The 17025-nt window shown below is 41.2% G+C and overlaps 1 protein-coding gene across 3 annotated transcripts; it reads left to right on the top strand.

The window, feature by feature from the left end:
* Positions 1-557: 557 nt before the first annotated feature.
* MAT2B (methionine adenosyltransferase 2 non-catalytic beta subunit) lies at positions 558-14481 on the top strand. Of its 3 annotated transcripts, none has more exons than XM_027815953.2 (7): positions 558-1195; positions 6183-6377; positions 7270-7384; positions 7670-7822; positions 10580-10773; positions 11731-11844; positions 12878-14481. In XM_027815953.2, exons 1-7 carry the CDS (start codon positions 1166-1168, stop codon positions 13046-13048), a joined length of 972 nt encoding a protein of 323 aa, XP_027671754.1. In that variant the 5' UTR covers positions 558-1165; the 3' UTR covers positions 13049-14481. The 3 variants fall into 3 exon arrangements, with proteins under 3 accessions (XP_027671754.1, XP_055574342.1, XP_055574341.1); XM_055718367.1 differs by lacking the exon at positions 558-1195 and adding an exon at positions 3313-3482 and having other exon boundaries at positions 6187-6377; XM_055718366.1 differs by lacking the exon at positions 558-1195 and adding an exon at positions 3314-3478.
* The last annotated feature ends 2544 nt before the right edge of the window (positions 14482-17025 follow it).

Genomic DNA, 17025 nt, shown 5'->3' with positions numbered 1-17025 from the left:
GAAGCCTTCATGCCAAGAAATGAAAGGCATCCTTAGTTTAATGTCATTTTTCGGAAATGTAAATGAGCCTTTTATTTCAGGAGAGAGTAGATTAGGGCAAGTGAATGTTAACAGAAGGTTCCACAAAACTCAAAACATAGAAATGGGGACACTAAGAAAAAAACCCCCAGTCTTTAATGCAATCTGAACCTCATTTTTGATGTTTGCATGTGATATCAAGTTAGCAAAAGTTTGTTGAAGGGTGAAAGTCCACAAAGTGAAACAAATACTGCAGTTATCACAAGAGACTGCTTTTATGATGGCTGCTACTTTTTCCATACAGCCTTTGCTCTTAGCCAAAACTGCCAATTAAGCTAGAAAGCTCTAAGTGTCATTTTAAATCCTTTTTAGGCTATCAAGAGCATACTTATATAGACAAAAGAATTGGGGAAGTAGAGCAAATAATTATACTAGCCTTACTGCAATGTTGATACTTGTTTTAGCTTTAAAACAGATGAATAATATAGAGCAGATTTGGAGAGAGAAGTAAAGGGGAAACAGTGCTTTGTGTGAACTGCAGTCTTAGTCGTTCTGCCAGTTTCATGCATGCATGAAATAATACATATTAAGAACTGAAACCTTCATACTGGTAGCTCAACTGACTTAAGTATTCGCTGCAGGAATCAATTGCTCTTTTATTGAAAAAATATATAATTTAACAAGAAATTATTTCTCTGAGCATCCATCTCACTATATTGTCACAAGATCTGGGTTGTACTTGGTTTAAATGTAAAATAAAGAGCTGCTAGCATCCTCAACCTGGCTGACCTAATTAGAGCCCTCCTCCTGTGTCCCGTAAAAGGAAAACTGCCTAAGACTCAGTGCCGGTGCTCTGACTAAATCGTGTACACACAATGGCTGCACTTGCCTCATGCTGGCTGTTACGAAGTGAAAATTTAAGTTCATCCTGAGCTGCTTAAATGGTACCACTGGGGATAAACCAAAAGCTTAACAGGATTCAGGCTGCACATGATACAGGGCTTGGAGTAGCATTTTGGTTTCAAAGGTCAACCGAGCTACTGCTTTCAGTCCATGTGCTCTCTGCAGGCAAAAGCAGACAAAGGGACAAGTGTGCAGTTGAACAGTTATTTCCTAAGGCTGATGATTCCTTCTGTAGTTTGAGGCAATGCCTGAAATGCTGGTGGAAATGGAGCAGGTAAGGCTCTGGATATTTGCATTAATGGGTTGCTGCCACGCTTTGATTACAGAATCTAGGGAAAAGGAAACAGGAAGGGAGAGAGAGAGTGAGTTAATTATGCATTAGTCCCTGCATTACAGTCTGAAATGTTAATTTAATGAGTAGTGCATTTATTAGTCACCCAGTGATGGAATAGATAAACAAAAATTTTATTCTAGACCATATCAGTTATTTAAACATAATGCATGAAATCGTAGTGTTCCACAAAGTGCGTGTAATACAGAAAATATATAAGCTGGAATGCTACTGAATTCAATGTGGAAAAAAAAAAAATACTGTCACAAAGGTAACAAATTACATAGTCTTTGTAACTTACGCTGGAGACAAAAATATGAAGATATTTTAGAGGCCCATTTATGGGTCTAGGTTGTGCCTTCTGTGTTAATGCTTTCCCTATTTTCCTCTTGCTCTAAGCCTGGAAGGCAAAATTTCTATTTCCAGGCAGTTGCTTTTGTTAAGATGTCCAGTGTGCCATTTTGGTCTGTGTTGGGAAGAAGAGGTGTGACTTGAAATGTGCTTGGAGTTGTTACCTTAGTGCTGCTGAGCAGTTCAGTATTTCGCTGTAGATTTTTCTTCTGAATTTCAAGTTATGAATTACTGATTATTTTTTTCAATAGAAATCTCAGGTTAGTGAAAGGGGATTAAATGTCCACAGCTTAGTACAAAGAAAAATAGGGCATCTGCATTTCAAGAAGGCAGAAACGGGTTTATATATGTATAACTTTGTCCTGTATATGTCAGTAGTTAGTCATAAGTAAAGGTTGCTTAGAATGCGATTCTACTCAATTTTAGTAGACTTCCTCATTTCTCTTTATAGGAATTAACATACAGTTAGTATCAGCTGGTTTTCTCCCTTGATTACTAATAATTTTAATGAAGTCAAGCTGAAATATGTGTGTGAATAGCTAAATTAAGTCATAGACACTAATTATATGCATCTGCTTAACTTAGGTTCTTTGCCTTTGTGTGAGTCAGATATAAAAAGCTTCGTGTACACATTCATGTAACTTCCAAAGTTTGCTTTTTTTAAAAAAACCTACACAACTTTATCATCCTGTAAGCATGAAATGACATGTAGAGGGTAAGGACTATAATCACTTCTTGCTTTTTCAAAACCACCCCCCCTACTTTGCTATGGGATATACCAGTTGCTTTTACACAAAAGCTATGGATTAAGACAAAGGGAAAATGCATGCAGTTTTCTACCATTCTAAAAGGAAAACTATGTGCTTTCTGTTAAGTTTGTGCCAGGGTTACACTAATGGCATTTCTTAGAAGCCAAATGCGATATTTTGGCCTAATTATGAAATTTCACTTTAGAAAGGGTGGGACCTGATCCTTCATGTGCACGGAAGGTCGCACACGGTTCCAGCAGGCGGTTGCTGGAGCATCTGCGAGTGCTGCCGAGGCACCGCGGCCAGGGCGCTCTGCCCAGCGCCGGTGCCGCTCCCTGGGCAAAGGGTGCCCTGTTCTCTCCTGTCCCATGGGGAAACCACGGGCCGGGGCTGCTTTTCGGACTGTTTTTAGGGGGACTTGCACCCTGTGGAGACTGGGGTTGCAGACTGTACGTGGAGGCCAGGGAGTGCCCGTCTGTCTATGACCAAGGCAGCCCAGCTGGGTCACCATTTCCAGCGCGGGGCGCTCGCTGCTGGGTGCGCTCACAAGGCGCAGGGGGGCGCCTGCACCTGCGGGCTCCGGTGCTGCGCTGCTCTGTGCCCGGGGGGGGGGGCTCCGGCCGCGACCCTCGCCGCTGGATGGGCCCCCCCGCGGCGCGGTGACTGCACGCGCTGCGCTGCCCCACTGTTTCCCCCCCCCACGCAGGGCGCCGGTGTGCGGGGGAAGGGAGCCGGGGGCCCGGTCCCCGCCACCTCCCGTCCCACCGCGGCGCCCTGGGCCCCGCGACCCGGCCGGCCCCGCCCCCAGCGCGGCGCCCTCCCAGGCGGGCCCCGGCCGCCCCTTTAAACCCCGCTGGGGCCCCGCCCCTCCCGCGCCTCTCCGCCAATGAGCGCGCGGCGGCAGGAGGCGCCTGCGTCGGTCGCGGCGCCGCCGGCCAATGAGGGCGCGTCCTGCTGCGCGGCGTAGGGCACGTCCGGCCCCCGCTGCGCCAGGCGAGCCCCGCGGGCGGCCCCGCAGCAGAAGCAGGCCCAGGCCGCGGCCCCGCCGGGCCCCGCCGCCGCCATGGTCGGCCGGGAGAAGGAGCTCAAGATCCGCTTCGCGCCGGGCCGCTGCGAGCTGGTGGAGGCGAGTTGCGGCGCCGGGCCGGGCCGAGGGGCGGGGTGCGGCGGGGCCGCGGGGGCGGCCGAGTCTCCCTGCGTACGGGCCGGGGCGGGTTCTGCCCTTGGCGCTCCGGGTCCCCGGCGCAGTCCCCCGCGGTCGGGGCCCTCGGAGGCGTTGCGGCTCCTCACGGCACCGGCGCGTTCGTTCCGGGCTCCGCGCTGTGGCGGGGCGGCCCTGCCGGGGCCCTGTGCGCGGGCCCCTCCCCGCGTACCCCCCGCGGTCGCGGCTTGTTCCCAGCAGCGTTCCGCCGCTCCGCGCCGCTGCGGCTGTGGGTGCTTGACGCGCGGGTTAACGCGGAGTAACTTTTTGTCAGCGTTGACAGGGATCCGCCTGCCAGCCCGGGGCTGCGGGGAGCACGGGGTTCGCCTCGAGCTTTGGGATGCCGGGGCTGGATCAGGGCCCGGGCTCCGGGTGCCTTCCCTGGGCTGGCTTCGGTGCAGTCTGCGTGACCTGCTGGCTTCTGGTTTTAGTGGGCGCTCCTTACCACTGTTAATGAGTTCATCATGATTTTAGAATCGCAGAACGGTTTGGGTTGGAAGGGACCTTAAGGATCATCCAGTTCCCCCCCCCGCCACGGGCAGGGACACCCTCCACCAGGGCAGGTTGCTCAGAGCCCCGTCCAGCCTGGCCTTGAGCATCCCAGGGATGGGGCACCCACAGCTGCTCTGGGCAGCCTGGGCCAGTGTTTCACAACCCTCACAGTAAGGAATTTCTTCCTAATATCTAATCTAAATCTCCCCTCTTTCAGCTTAAAACCATTCACCTTGTCCTGTCCCTACAGGCCCTTGTACAAAGCCCCTCTCCAGCTTCCTTGTAGCCCCTTCAGGCACTGGCAGGCCGCTGTAAGGTCTCCCTGGATCCTTCTCTTCTCCAGGCTGAACAACCCCAACTCTCTCAGCCTGTCTGCACAGCAGAGGTGCTCCGGTCCTCTGAGCATCCTCCTGGCCTCCTCTGGACTTGCTCCAACAGGTCCATGTCCTTGTGCTGGGGGCCCCAGTGCTGGATGCAGCACTGCAGGTGGGGTCTCACCAGAGCTGAGTAGTCACCTTTGTCAAGTTTTTATGTAAAGCTTAAAAAGTACCTGTGCCTTGGTTTTCCCCTTGAAATGCATCACATTCTACTATTTTTTAAGCTATTTTTTGGTAGTGATTAGCAGGTACCCTTTGGCTGTGGAGGCGCTGATAACCTGTCCTGTGATGCCCTGTCTGGACTTCGCTAAGATAAAAAGTACATAACAAAAAAGAAAACAGCACTTGCTTGTTGTTGCATATGCTTTTCAGAAAAACATGGGTAGCCCTAAAAAATTGTAAACAAACTTGTGTTCTGAGGTCAAGTTGACCGTAAAGATAAAGCTAAGGTTTTAAAACATCACTTGCTGTAGTTTGTTATTTTCAGGAAACTCCAGATACTAATTTTCATTTAGTACTGATGGGAATAAGCTATCCTTTGCCTGAAGATTTAGGGTTGGGAACAGTGCACGTGCTGTGCTGTGAACTTTCAGCAATTGCTTTGGGAAAGACTGTTTCCATAACAAACCTCTGCATATAGTGTTATGGAGCAAAAGCTTTTTAACTTGAAGAGTGAAAGACAGAGAGTAATTTGGAAGTAACAAAGTGCAGTCAAAGAATAGTGGCCTATTACAATGCTGAGCATTAAGAATGCTCAGAAGTTACTGGGCTATATGAATTGCATAGTAGAGAGCATTTCCAAAAATTATAATAAATTATTGCAAATTGTCCTTGAAGTGGTCAGGAAGTCCAAGATTTATGGATTCTGCACACCCAAAGTTTTCTTCTGGACTGGCATGTAAGAATATGCTTTTATTTTTGGTTTTAGTGGGTCCATGTTCATGATACATGCAGAAGGAAAGCATGAAAGGAAAATAAAGATTGCACAGACGGACGTGAATCTTATGTTTGCCATCTTGAAAGCTTGATGGTCCAGTGAGTAGTGGAGGGGAATGAACTTTGAAGTGATGTACGCAACTGTTTCAAGTACTGGAATGTGTGGTAGCTGAAGTAAAGCTTTAGTATGTTTTATAGATTGAGAGTTTAAATTATCAAATCACTTTAAGATGCATCTTGTAAAACTGAGCTGTAACTTGGTTTTACTTACTGTTAGACCATTGTGTTGAGCAACAATGAATTACTATTCTCTTTAAAAGTAAAATTCAAGTCTTCAGTTCTCACAGCCATTGTAGGTAGGCCCACAGTGAGTTGTATTGTATTGCTGCAGCTTCTAACAGGCACAGTCTATCCAAAATTACTTGTTGCAGGTTGTGGACCCTAAATGTTACATGTTTTGGGTCCGTTTTCAGAAGCTGTTATTTCCCTGCTTTCAAATTTCGCACGTAGTTATCAGATTTTGAGTGAACTTAAAATTCTCTCTTCATTACTGGTTCGGTTTGTTTTCCCCTTTTGTTGTGGAAGTGAATGAGTTTCCCCTTTAAGTTTTGTTTTTGTTGTCTTCAAAAATATGTTTTAATACTTAACTAGGTACAGTATTGGTGCTCCCAGGTTCTTGTATTCCGTGAGACACTCCATAACACTCGTGGGGCAATGAAGGCTATTTAATACAACAGCTCTGACTGTAGCCTTGCATACTTTGTAAGAAAAAACAGTAACAAATAATAGTAGAAAGAAAACTTTTCCTCTTCTCCTTTCCATAGGAAGATGTTGATATTCCCAGTAGGCGAGTTTTGATTACTGGTGCCACGGGACTTCTTGGCAGAGCTGTGTTTAAAGAATTCAATGAAAATAACTGGAATGCAGTTGGCTGTGGATATAGGAGAGCTCAGCCCAGGTTTGAACAGATTAATCTTCTGGACTCTACTGCAGTTCATGACATCATCCACGATTTTCAGGTAAGTTTCTGGAGTATGATGTAGATGGAAAGGGTACGTTACACACCTAGTAATCAGTTAATAGCAGTGTTCTGATAACTGAGTTGATGTGGCTTTGGTGGGGCTAGTGCTGTGGCAGAGCTCTAAAAAATGTACAGCTGCCTGTTCTGCCACGTCTGGCGTTTGCTTTGTAGCTACAGATAGTTCTGAACTTTGCTATCAGCACCATAGACAGGCTGTAGGTAACAGGTGTATGTGCCAGCACATTTGCATTGATAGTTGAAAAAAAAAAAAAAAGATAAATGTGAGTTATTGATGTGAAGCACTTCTTTGGAAGTTGAAGGGTACTTGAATACAACAGCAGTGACTCTGTCTGGCGTGCAGTGCAGTAAGAAGTCCATTGTTTTTTCAGTCTAACTTGCAAGAGGAATATGTAAAACCTGAAATACATTTATGAAGGGCGCCATTCTATAAAATGGCTTTAAATACCTTGTTAATAGTCTGCATATGTCAAATAAGCCATGTGTCAATGTCTTGTCTATAAAAATTTTAAGTATCATTGTGTGTTTGTGTGAGATATATCTTATATTATTATATTTTCTATTACTGTACAGAGTTAAAAAGAAAAAAACAACAGCCTCAATCTTGCTGTAAAGTCAAAGCTACTGAAGATCATAACTGCAAAATTCATGATCTGGTTTTTTTGTATCTTGAAGCAGCATGGTTCTAATGTACTTCCCAGGGAAAACATGCTCCTCAGAATGCCATGATTAAAAATAATACTACTGCATTTATTGCTTTTCAGAACTTACTGAAATGCCTTTTTGTTTGAAGGGAGTTCATAGCTAGAGTTAGGGTACAACTGCAATCTCCTGACAATGTTTGTTGTTTAAAATTAGTCTTTAATTTTCAGCCTCATGTTATAGTGCATTGTGCTGCTGAGAGAAGGCCAGATGTTGTAGAGAGTCAACCAGATGCTGCTTCTCAGCTCAATGTGGCTGCTTCAGGGAACTTGGCAAAAGAGGCAGGTAAGACAGTCAAATGGATTTGGTTTCTTGCAAAAATGCCACATTTATTTGTACAGGGACATAAATAAGTTACTGAAAGTGCTGAATGTCATTTGTGTGATCAGTTTGCTGTCGATCCGTTTTCCATACGGGTAGCTTGCCTGTCTGTGTGACGGTGAGCAGACAGTGCAGTGCAAATGAATGGGGCTAGAAGATGAGCTCCTTTGGAGTTTTGTTTAAAGGTTTATTGGGATTTCAAACAAGGCATGAATTAAAACAGGCTATGTATAAACATTTTCATTCTAGCTGGAGTTGGAGCTTTTCTGATCTACATCAGCACAGACTATGTATTTGATGGAACAAGCCCTCCTTATAAAGAGACTGATGTACCAAATCCCCTCAATTTATACGGTAAAACCAAACTGGAGGGTGAAAAGGCAGTCCTGGAAAATAATGAAGGTAAGAATATACTCACATTTTTAATAGAGGCTTTCTATTTTTACGTACTTGTATACTAGCTTAATAGAGTCATAAGTCAGTGGTGAAGTTGCAAAACCATGGAAACGAGATTCAGAAAAGAATGTGCTTAGGAGTCAGTCTCCTTACTTATAAATGATTCCTGTTGCTTATAGGTTAACTAAAGCTTTATTTCTTATTTTTTCCAATCCTTGTTTGTGTTACTAGTTTCTGCTGATGGACTTTCACAAGCCTTTGCCTATTGTGAATCAACTATTCTTAGGGAAAGATAAAGTCATCCATATATTGCAATGGCACAAGCTTTATGACACTTAACGTATAGTTGCTGTTATTTACAGGGATGCGTTGCAATTGTTCTAAATGTATATTTACTTAAAGGGAAAAACAGACTTGCAGTTCAGTAATGATGCAGATAAAATCAGCATAGGTTTTTGTTGTTACTCTTTTGGTTTTCTTGCTGAACTCGTGTTTTGCTCTTGTTACATAAGCCAACAAGCCATCTATTTTACTTTAACCCACCTACCGTACCACACACGTCAGGTTTCTGCTTGCTTAAAGTGTTAGTGACGTATTCCTTGTTTTAAGCAACTATTTTTTTTATTTATTATTTAAAACTTTTTTTAATTAATGTTGACATTCAAAATAGACGAACACAGTTTTAAAAATTCTACTTGCTAAGAAAAAAAGCTTGGGACTGGACATGTTCCCTTGCACTGACAACTTGCTTCTTGTATAAAAGAGGTTTGGTTGTTTCTAGTTAGTATTCTGTCAGTTTCCACTCACATATAAGGAAAGAAGCACCTCTGTTTTCTAGAAGAATTTGAAGAAAATAATCTCGGTGCACTTGCAGAAGAGGCTTCTGGTCTGTCAGTGTGATACTCGCACTGTGATTCTGTTCTGCCTAACCAGAGAACTTGATAAATTAGTGTGATGGTCTTTCAGTAAGTAAGTATATATGATGTGTCAAAATGATAGGCCTTAATATAGGTTTGTCATTACTAGTAAGAAACAGAGTTTCCAAAAGATACTTCGATACGAAAAGTCTTACTTCAGTGAAAATCAATTTAAATAAAAGTTATTCACTCCACCTCTAACTGCAATATCATCTCTGAATTTGACTGTGATGCTGTTTGCTCCCTCCTCTAGATTGGTAATGAAGATAAGACTGCACCACATTCAAGTACGTGTGGGTATCTTGCTAGATCCTTCCCCCAACTCAACACCTCACTTCTGTTTGTTGACCTCTTTGCGTATGACCTGTCAGGCAGTAGTGGGTTGCAGCAGTGGTATTATTAGCGGAAGGAGTTTTGAGATGGTGCTGAGTAAGATGCTTGAAAATGTAAATCCTGTTGTTTCATACCAATATAAATATTTTACATGTATTCCAGCCATGAATTTGCTGGTATTGTGTAGGTAGAATTCAGTCTATCAAATGTCTGCAGATGCATGAAAACTTCCCTATCCGTTTCTGTTGTATAATGTAAGAATCTCACCAATAAATTGGGGGGTTTTGCGTATTTTTTTTAAAAATATATTTTACTTTGGTTAGGAGGGGATACAAGTTAGATTTATATTCATGCCTATAAAACTAAAAAAGTTTCAGTAGGTCTTTTGAGCCATTGGTAATGAAGCTAATGCTCTCTGAGAACACAAGACAGGCAGTCTTTTCCTCAAATAAAGAATACTTCTAAAGATACTTAAAAAAGAGATATTTCAACTACTGTTTAAAGAGATGAGAGACATATTTGCTGAGTGACCAAATAGCTGTTTTTAGAGCAGCAGGAAATCAGTGTCATATTGGACTTCTTATTGTATTTGTTTTTCTTGTACGAGTACTTCTTTCAGTTTACTTTTCTGTGAGAATAATTTGTGTGTCAGCTTTTCCTTTTTGTCTTTTTAATAGCTATAGCATTGTCCTACAAATCTTTATGAATTGCAATGATTTGATGACTTCCTCCTCTCATTTCAGGACTGATGTTTTTTTTTTTCTTTTCTTTAAGCTAAAGTATCCGTATTGCTTGTAATGAATTTGTCATAGCCTTCTTGGATTTCCCCTCAAAGAAGCCTTTTGAGTCTTCATGGCTGAGATAGACTAGTACGATGTATTCCGTTGTAAAACGTCTTTCTCTTTGCGCTTGTTTACTGTTAGTTTAATTTCTCAAATCACTATTTGAAATCTAATACTGTTTACTGCTGCATTCTGTGAAAGTATTCCTTATTTGTCAAGCATTTTAATTATTCGTTCCAAGGTTCATGTCTTTTTTTCTGGTAAATAATACCCTCCTTTATGCAGGAGGCTTCTGCATGCTGGGTGAAAAATCTCTTGTCTGTAATTGCTGGCTGAATACGGTGATTTGTGGTTGGTGGGAGTTTTGTTCTTGCTCGTACCCAGGGAGGATGGGGAGTGCTGGAGTAGCTGCATAGTGCAGTTGCTTTTTAAATTTTTGTTCTAACCCAAACAGGCCTTTTTTCTCTTGCAGCGCTAATGAGAGCTTGTTAACTTTCTGGAAATCAATGGCATAAATGAAAATAAGTTTATATAAACATAGTGTTTATAAACTGTTTTAATTGATACAAATTGAAACTATATTCTGAGGGCAAACATATTAATTGCATTTTCTTTGTGATTTGTAGATGCATAATATCGCCAACATATTTCTTAACGCTTCCAAAACACTTTTCAGGTTATGCTTCATACCCATTTATAACAATGTTAATACTTTTTAAATTTTCTTTTAGGTGCTGCGGTACTTAGGATTCCTGTCTTGTATGGAGAGGTAGAAAGACTGGAAGAAAGTGCTGTGACTGTTATGTTTGATAAAGTGCAGTTCAGTAATAAATCTGCCAACATGGACCACTGGCAGCAAAGATTTCCTACTAACGTCAAGGACGTAGCTACTGTTTGTAGACAACTAGCAGAGAAGAGAATGCTGGTAAGAATGTAAAGAAACAAGCCTCTTCAAGATAAAAACAGTTTGAGTTCTTGGCTTGTTTTCTGGACAACTGAGAACTGCATATAACCTGCATTGTTTTTTGCATTTCTGGAACACTGCGGGGGGAGTAAAGAACTAGCTGTATTTTCACATGACCGTGGATATTCTGATACTTGAAACAAAAGCAAGGGAAGTGATGGGACAGATGCTTCTGAGAATTGTCATGTGTCTTGCTAGTATAGAGGAGAGAAATGCAAATATCAAACTTACTCTAATACGCTTTTTACAAATTGCCATTTTTGGACTAAAAAAAATAATCCATGGTGGTTAGATGTCATTTTCAAAGATGCCTTTGTTTATTGTATTAAGAACAAGGAAGTGGCAAAAACAAGCCACTAGATTTGAATATTTTATTGTGCTTATGCACCACAGCATCTTCAGATTACCGCCTTTGCAAGGTAACAAAGCCAACCAACTACCTTTAATTTTCATACGTGTAACTTGGAAAAAGGTGGACCATGCACATACGGTGGACGCAGCGCAGTCAGTTTGATTGGGCTCGTACATGGTTTGCAGTTTAACTTTCAAAATGTGTGGTGCCTTGTGCATTTGTTTTTGAATAGTGAATAGTTTAGAACAGCCAAGTTGCTCCTCCCCAGCTGTTTGACCTTGGTTGCTTGGTTCACTTGCTCCTTTCCCTCCTGTTAATTCTACAGAATATAAGCTGTCTGTGAAAAGCCAGGTCAAATTCATGTAACACCGGTTTTCAGTTTCAACCCCTAGTCAGGTGTTCCCTGAAAATGCACGAGATGTTTCTAGAACATCGGTGAGGTCCTGTAACGTGCCTTTCAAGGTGGGGTCTTGCTGGAGGATTGTTCTGCACAATTCTTGCCCAGGATTTAGTCTGAGGGCTGGCTAACTGCTTTATTTCACCTGTGTTTCCTGTTTCTTCTGTAGGACCCATCAGTAAAAGGAACATTTCACTGGTCTGGCAATGAACAGATGACTAAGTATGAAATGGCATGTGCAATTGCAGATGCTTTCAACCTTCCCAGCAGCCACCTGAGACCTGTAAGTGGTGTGGTGTTCCACCTGTAGAAAGGTGGATGTGCTTTGTTGTTTCAAGTAGTAGGTCTCACGCTAACTATACAAATAAGGTTCCTCTTCAGGACATCTGTGTATGTCTGGCACAGCAGATGTGTTGCAGAGGGTGCTGCCTGGTATCTAACTTGGGAAAACAACAGCTGCTTTGACCCGCTGAATTACAAAAAAAATTACCCTATCGGTCAGTAATCAGTTTCATAGTCTGTAGTGTAATGGTATTTCTGCAGAACAGTTCCCTTTAGTCATGAGTAAGTCAGTACTTTTTGTTGTATTTTCATCCTATAAAAAGCTTGCAGATTCACAGTATATTAATTTGAAGGTGGGAATCTGTAAGAACTTGTCAATGTCCAGATTTGTCTCTGAATAGATGCACTTAAGAACTTCGGATCATTTATTGCTTTGCTTAAAACACCTGTCCTGCAGTTTTTATTGACACTTAAGAGTACTCTTAAAGGCGTACTGGTAAAGTTGTGAGAACATAACATGTAATTAAGACTTTATTTATATCCAAAATAAATTCCAAGGATTCTGAATTAGTAAAGGCTGGAGCTGAAATGTGGCTTGGAAGATGGAGAGAAAAAGAACGGCAAACACTTAAGTTAGTCTGATTTTTTTTCTGCCCAGATCTGTTTCTCTTCAGGTACATTGATCCAGACATGATTCTGTCAACATTTTAGGGCATTTTTTACCTTGTGATTATGGTTATAGGGTGAAAATAGGAGTAAAATGTAGAAAAGAATAAATGGTGAGAGTAATTGAGAAGTTAAATTTCCCATTGCTCTGCCTGACGTCTCTTACACTGCGATGAAGTTAACCATAAAAAAAGCAAAGAAACAAAGAAAAAGATCCTCCACCAAGTAGTTGGAAGGAAGGAGGGGAACATAGCTTTCTATACAGCTATGAAGGAAAACGTCTAATGAGCTTATGTAAGAAGAAATATTTTGCTGTCATATCAGCTTACTTCTTGGTGTGTTGGGGTTGTTTTCTGTTTATTTTTTAGATTACTGATTGTCCAGTTGTGGGTGCTCTTCGTCCGAGGAATGCTCAGCTAGACTGCTCCAAGTTGGAGATGCTGGGGATAGGTCAGAGAACACCGTTTCGAGCTGGGATCAAAGAATCACTTTGGCCTTTCCTTGTCGACAAGAGATGGAGACAGACAGTCTTCCATTAGTTTGTAACTTTTTTAGTAAAAGTATGTTATGTGGCACTTTTTTAAAAGAAGAAAATAGTTTTGTATGAGTGTTCTTAAATTGTGACATTTATGAGTTTTCATTTAATCAGGTAAACATAAGGTCTTGCACTAGTGGAATTATTAGCCTAAAAAAAAGTTCAGTGACAGAAACTGAGCCTATTCAACATCATGGATCTTTCCTTCCGTTCGTACCAGTCTAACTTCATGTCTGTTCCTAGCGGATTATGGTTCTTAGTAGTAAGTACCATTTGATGCTAAGAATGACTCATCACTTGTGTACTTACTTTTGGCTGAAATCTGTTGTTGATGCTTAAGGTCTGTGCCATTGTTGTATATACCATTTCTCTTCATTAAAAGACATTGTCAGTTACTTTGTCACCAAAAATCATGAGGTTTTTGTTTTTAACTTCTGAAGGTGGTGTTCTTATGAAATTAAACTGAAGTAGGAATCGTTAAATGTTTGTTTTGCTTGAGCTCTGATCAAAATGTTTTTTAAAAAAGTGAAACTTTATTTTTGCAATTATCAAGTGTACTTTTTATGCTTGAAATATTTTCAGAATGTTCTGTAACTTGAATGCCTGCAGCTTCATATTTGTACAGTAAGTTGTATGCATTTGTTTTAATGGTGACATAAAAAAGCTAGAAAAGGGCTGGGAGGGTAGGGAACAAATAGTTTTGACCTGGGGTGTTTTTTTGGGGGGGACTGGAGTTGGAGGATTATTTTTTTTTCAGTTGGGGTTTGTTGGTTTTTTTTTTTTATAGAAGCATGTAATATCTTCATCTTTCTCTTTTTTGGGGGGCAGTATTTGGGATCGGCGAATTTAATGGTAAGGAAGATGTTTGTTAGTCAACACTGCAGCTTCTTTTGCACAGACTGCCAGATCTTGCACTGATGTAGCTTGTTCTGGAACAGCAAAGCACACGTGTTGAGGGTTTGCACCGTAATAATGTAACCACAATAGTCTCATATAAGCAAATCTTTAATCTGCTGAAGTCTAGTCCTTAAAGCTGGACTCAGTAGCCAGGCAAAGTGGAGGCGGAACATGGTTTGTAAATGGTGGCTGCCTTCTGAAGTTCTAGAATCAACATTATAAATGTTCTGATATTGCCAGCGGATTATTAGTAAAACTGAGAAAAGTTGCATTTGGATGATCATATATTTTTCTGTGGTTGAAAAGAAGGGGGATGGGAAAAGGTTTAGCTTTTGATTTAAAAAAAAAAAAGGGGGGGTCCCCACAAAAATAGACCTACTGAAGATCTTCTGAAGGTCAGCTTTACATCCAGTTATTTAATTTCCAACTGTCATATGCTAAGAGTTCATAATCTTGATTTGCTTTTAGTCTGAATTCCTGATATACACATGGTAACCTATCTCCAAGATTACAATAAATATATATTGCCAGCATGAGAAACAGTTGTTGAGTCTTTCTTTACCATCAGGATTTATCTTAATCATAAATATTTGCAATTTTTCTTGAAATGTGTGTGCCTTTTCAGTGACTCCTGCCTCCCCATTCAATTAACTATTTCCAGAGTTAATTACGTTGGATCAGTGTTTCTCTATCGGTGTGCCACTGCCTTGGGGCTATGATAAGTGTACACCCACAAAAATAAAGCTTCAGAAGTTTTTGAAAATACGAGCCTGAAACATCCTGACCCTTAGTGCAGGAAGATTCTGAGCACATCCCCTGTGCTTCCAGACAGCTAAGTTTTTACTAAATTTGACACCGTATTTTCAAAAAAATCACAGTAAATTTAAAAATTATATTAACAATTGGAGGTGGGGATAAAAGCCACAAGAAGAAAAAGATTAAGGAACACTGAGGTGGACAGTAGGCTTACTATTTATTTTTTTCCCCTTTTTTAACTTTTTTTTTTTTTTTTCTTGGCATACATAATCAGGAGTGACAGTGTTTTTATTAAAATCAGGGAGCTTTTAATCTCATCTCCATTTTAAAAATGTGGGAAAATACATTAATAGCTGGAAGGCAGTATATGCCATTCTGGATTTATTGCTGTTTTTTGTTAATTATATTTGAATTTTGTTCTGAAATTGCTTGTTGCTAGGTGCACAAAACCGAATGTGGGTGTTACAGTACTGACAAGGGCATTAGTCAGTTCGATTCCCACCTCTCCCTGCCCTCCCCCCCCATCCCCCAATTCCACCCCCTGCCAAGATGATGCAAAATGCCTGTTCCACCTGCAGGACAGTGTTTTAACTGTCCATCCCCGTCAACTGGCATACATTAGTTGGCACCACAGCCATTATTGTAAGCCGGGAAGTTTGCCCAGGAAGGAGGACTTCTCTCCCAGCATGAAATACCTAATGGGGATGAGTTGGGCATTTTACTGGGAGGATAGAATTGTAATTATGAATTTTTCTCACACTCAGCAAGTGAATGAGTCCCAGTCTTAGTGCTGTAAATGCTGAACTGCAAAATAAAAAGTAATTTACCCCTTAACCTGCCACAATTTGTTCAGCAGCCAGTGCTACAACTACTGCAGGGGATGTGGGCAGGCAAACACCTACGTCACTTATTGCAGCCCTATGGATACTCTTGAAACAAACCCAAATGTGCTACAGCAGCAGAATTTTGGAACTTACATCTTGAAAGTATCTTGTCCGTAGTTTTCAAGGAAACTTAGATGGCAGTTAATTGAGGAATTGTTTCAGTTTTTGGGGTTGGTTTTGTTGGGTTTTTTTAGCACTTAAATATAGGAGTTAACTATTCGAGTTTCTAACTGGTTTCGATTCTCAAATATGGAGCAGATCAACCTTGCCCGCTCTTAAAATTGGATGAATATTTACATTTCATCCTAGGGTTTATGGAACTTCCCAGGAAAAAACAAACCCAAACCAACAACCAACCCCAAACCCAAAACAACAAAGGAAATGTGTATGCACTTTTATTTGTTTTCCTTAAGCTCAACATCTGCAGAATCATTTTTGTGTTCAGTAAAATGGACAATTGTTCAAACAGGAAGGGGTGGTTTGGGGAGCTCTTGCGCTCTAGGCAACATTCCAGACAACACTTCTATGTAAGATGCTGGCAATCTGATTGAATTTCTGTATGCATTGCGACTTGTATATGTTGTTACCCAGCCCAATACTTAAGTTTTCCACTCAAGAAGAGGGAGAATATATTCATGTGTAAGATAAGGGTTTGGAGCTAGTTACAGTGAAGTGCTGTAACTCTGGAGTAAGTTTCCAAGGATGATAGTATGACTGGAAGACATGAAGATGAAGAGAAGTGATTCTCTTAGCTGCATGCCTGAACAGTTGGATGACCAAAGGTACAAAAAAATCAAATGTTAAGGCGATGGGAGTTTTCCCACCTCCTACTGCATCCCTTCCACAAAAAATTGTTTAGATACATTCAAAGGCAATGTTCAATGGAAACTAGGCTGCCATCTAGACTGCAGTCCAAGGGTCTTGCTACTCATGCTTTTAAGACATGTCTTGGATGTGGTTTTGACAATTCAAAATTTATGTTGAAGTGTAAGGAAAATCGACCTAAAAGGTTTTGAAGTAAGTCACACTGACTATAACTGGATTACATGGGTAGCTCCTTTCATTCATTAATTCCTATGGCATGGCTCAAAAGTATAACCTAGATTGAAGTTTCACTACGTTAATCCTTTTAACCAGGAGTTTTGGGGAAATTCTGTCTAAATTCTGGCAGAATGATCATGAACATCAAGCTGTCATGATTAAATATGTGGGAAGTCCCAAGCTGAGATATTCAGTCGTTTTGTATAAATGTGTGTTAAGTTCCGCATTCTGTTCAGATAAATATACACTTTATTTCAGTACGTTAATGATAAAATTTAGCAATTGATATTTATTTAGCACTGCATTTTCCATTTTGCTCCATATGTAGTCTATAAAAAATAAATACCAAATTCCATCTGGCTATCATTTCTTTATTTTACTACCATAATGTGAAGGCTGTGAC

This window comes from Falco cherrug, chromosome 8 (genome assembly GCF_023634085.1).
Source record: "Falco cherrug isolate bFalChe1 chromosome 8, bFalChe1.pri, whole genome shotgun sequence".
NCBI lineage: Eukaryota > Metazoa > Chordata > Aves > Falconiformes > Falconidae > Falco > Falco cherrug.
Note: the sequence above shows the minus strand (reverse complement) of the source record. Positions and strands in the feature narration are given on the sequence as shown.

Coding starts and splice junctions, on each gene's coding strand:
- MAT2B (XM_055718367.1), top strand. CDS start 3,416: ATGGTCGGCCGGGAGAAGGAGCTCAAGATCCGCTTCGCGCCGGGCCGC. Junction 6,378..7,269: donor ACATCATCCACGATTTTCAG/GTAAGTTTCTGG, acceptor TTTAATTTTCAG/CCTCATGTTATAGTGCATTG. Junction 7,385..7,669: donor GAACTTGGCAAAAGAGGCAG/GTAAGACAGTCA, acceptor TTTTCATTCTAG/CTGGAGTTGGAGCTTTTCTG.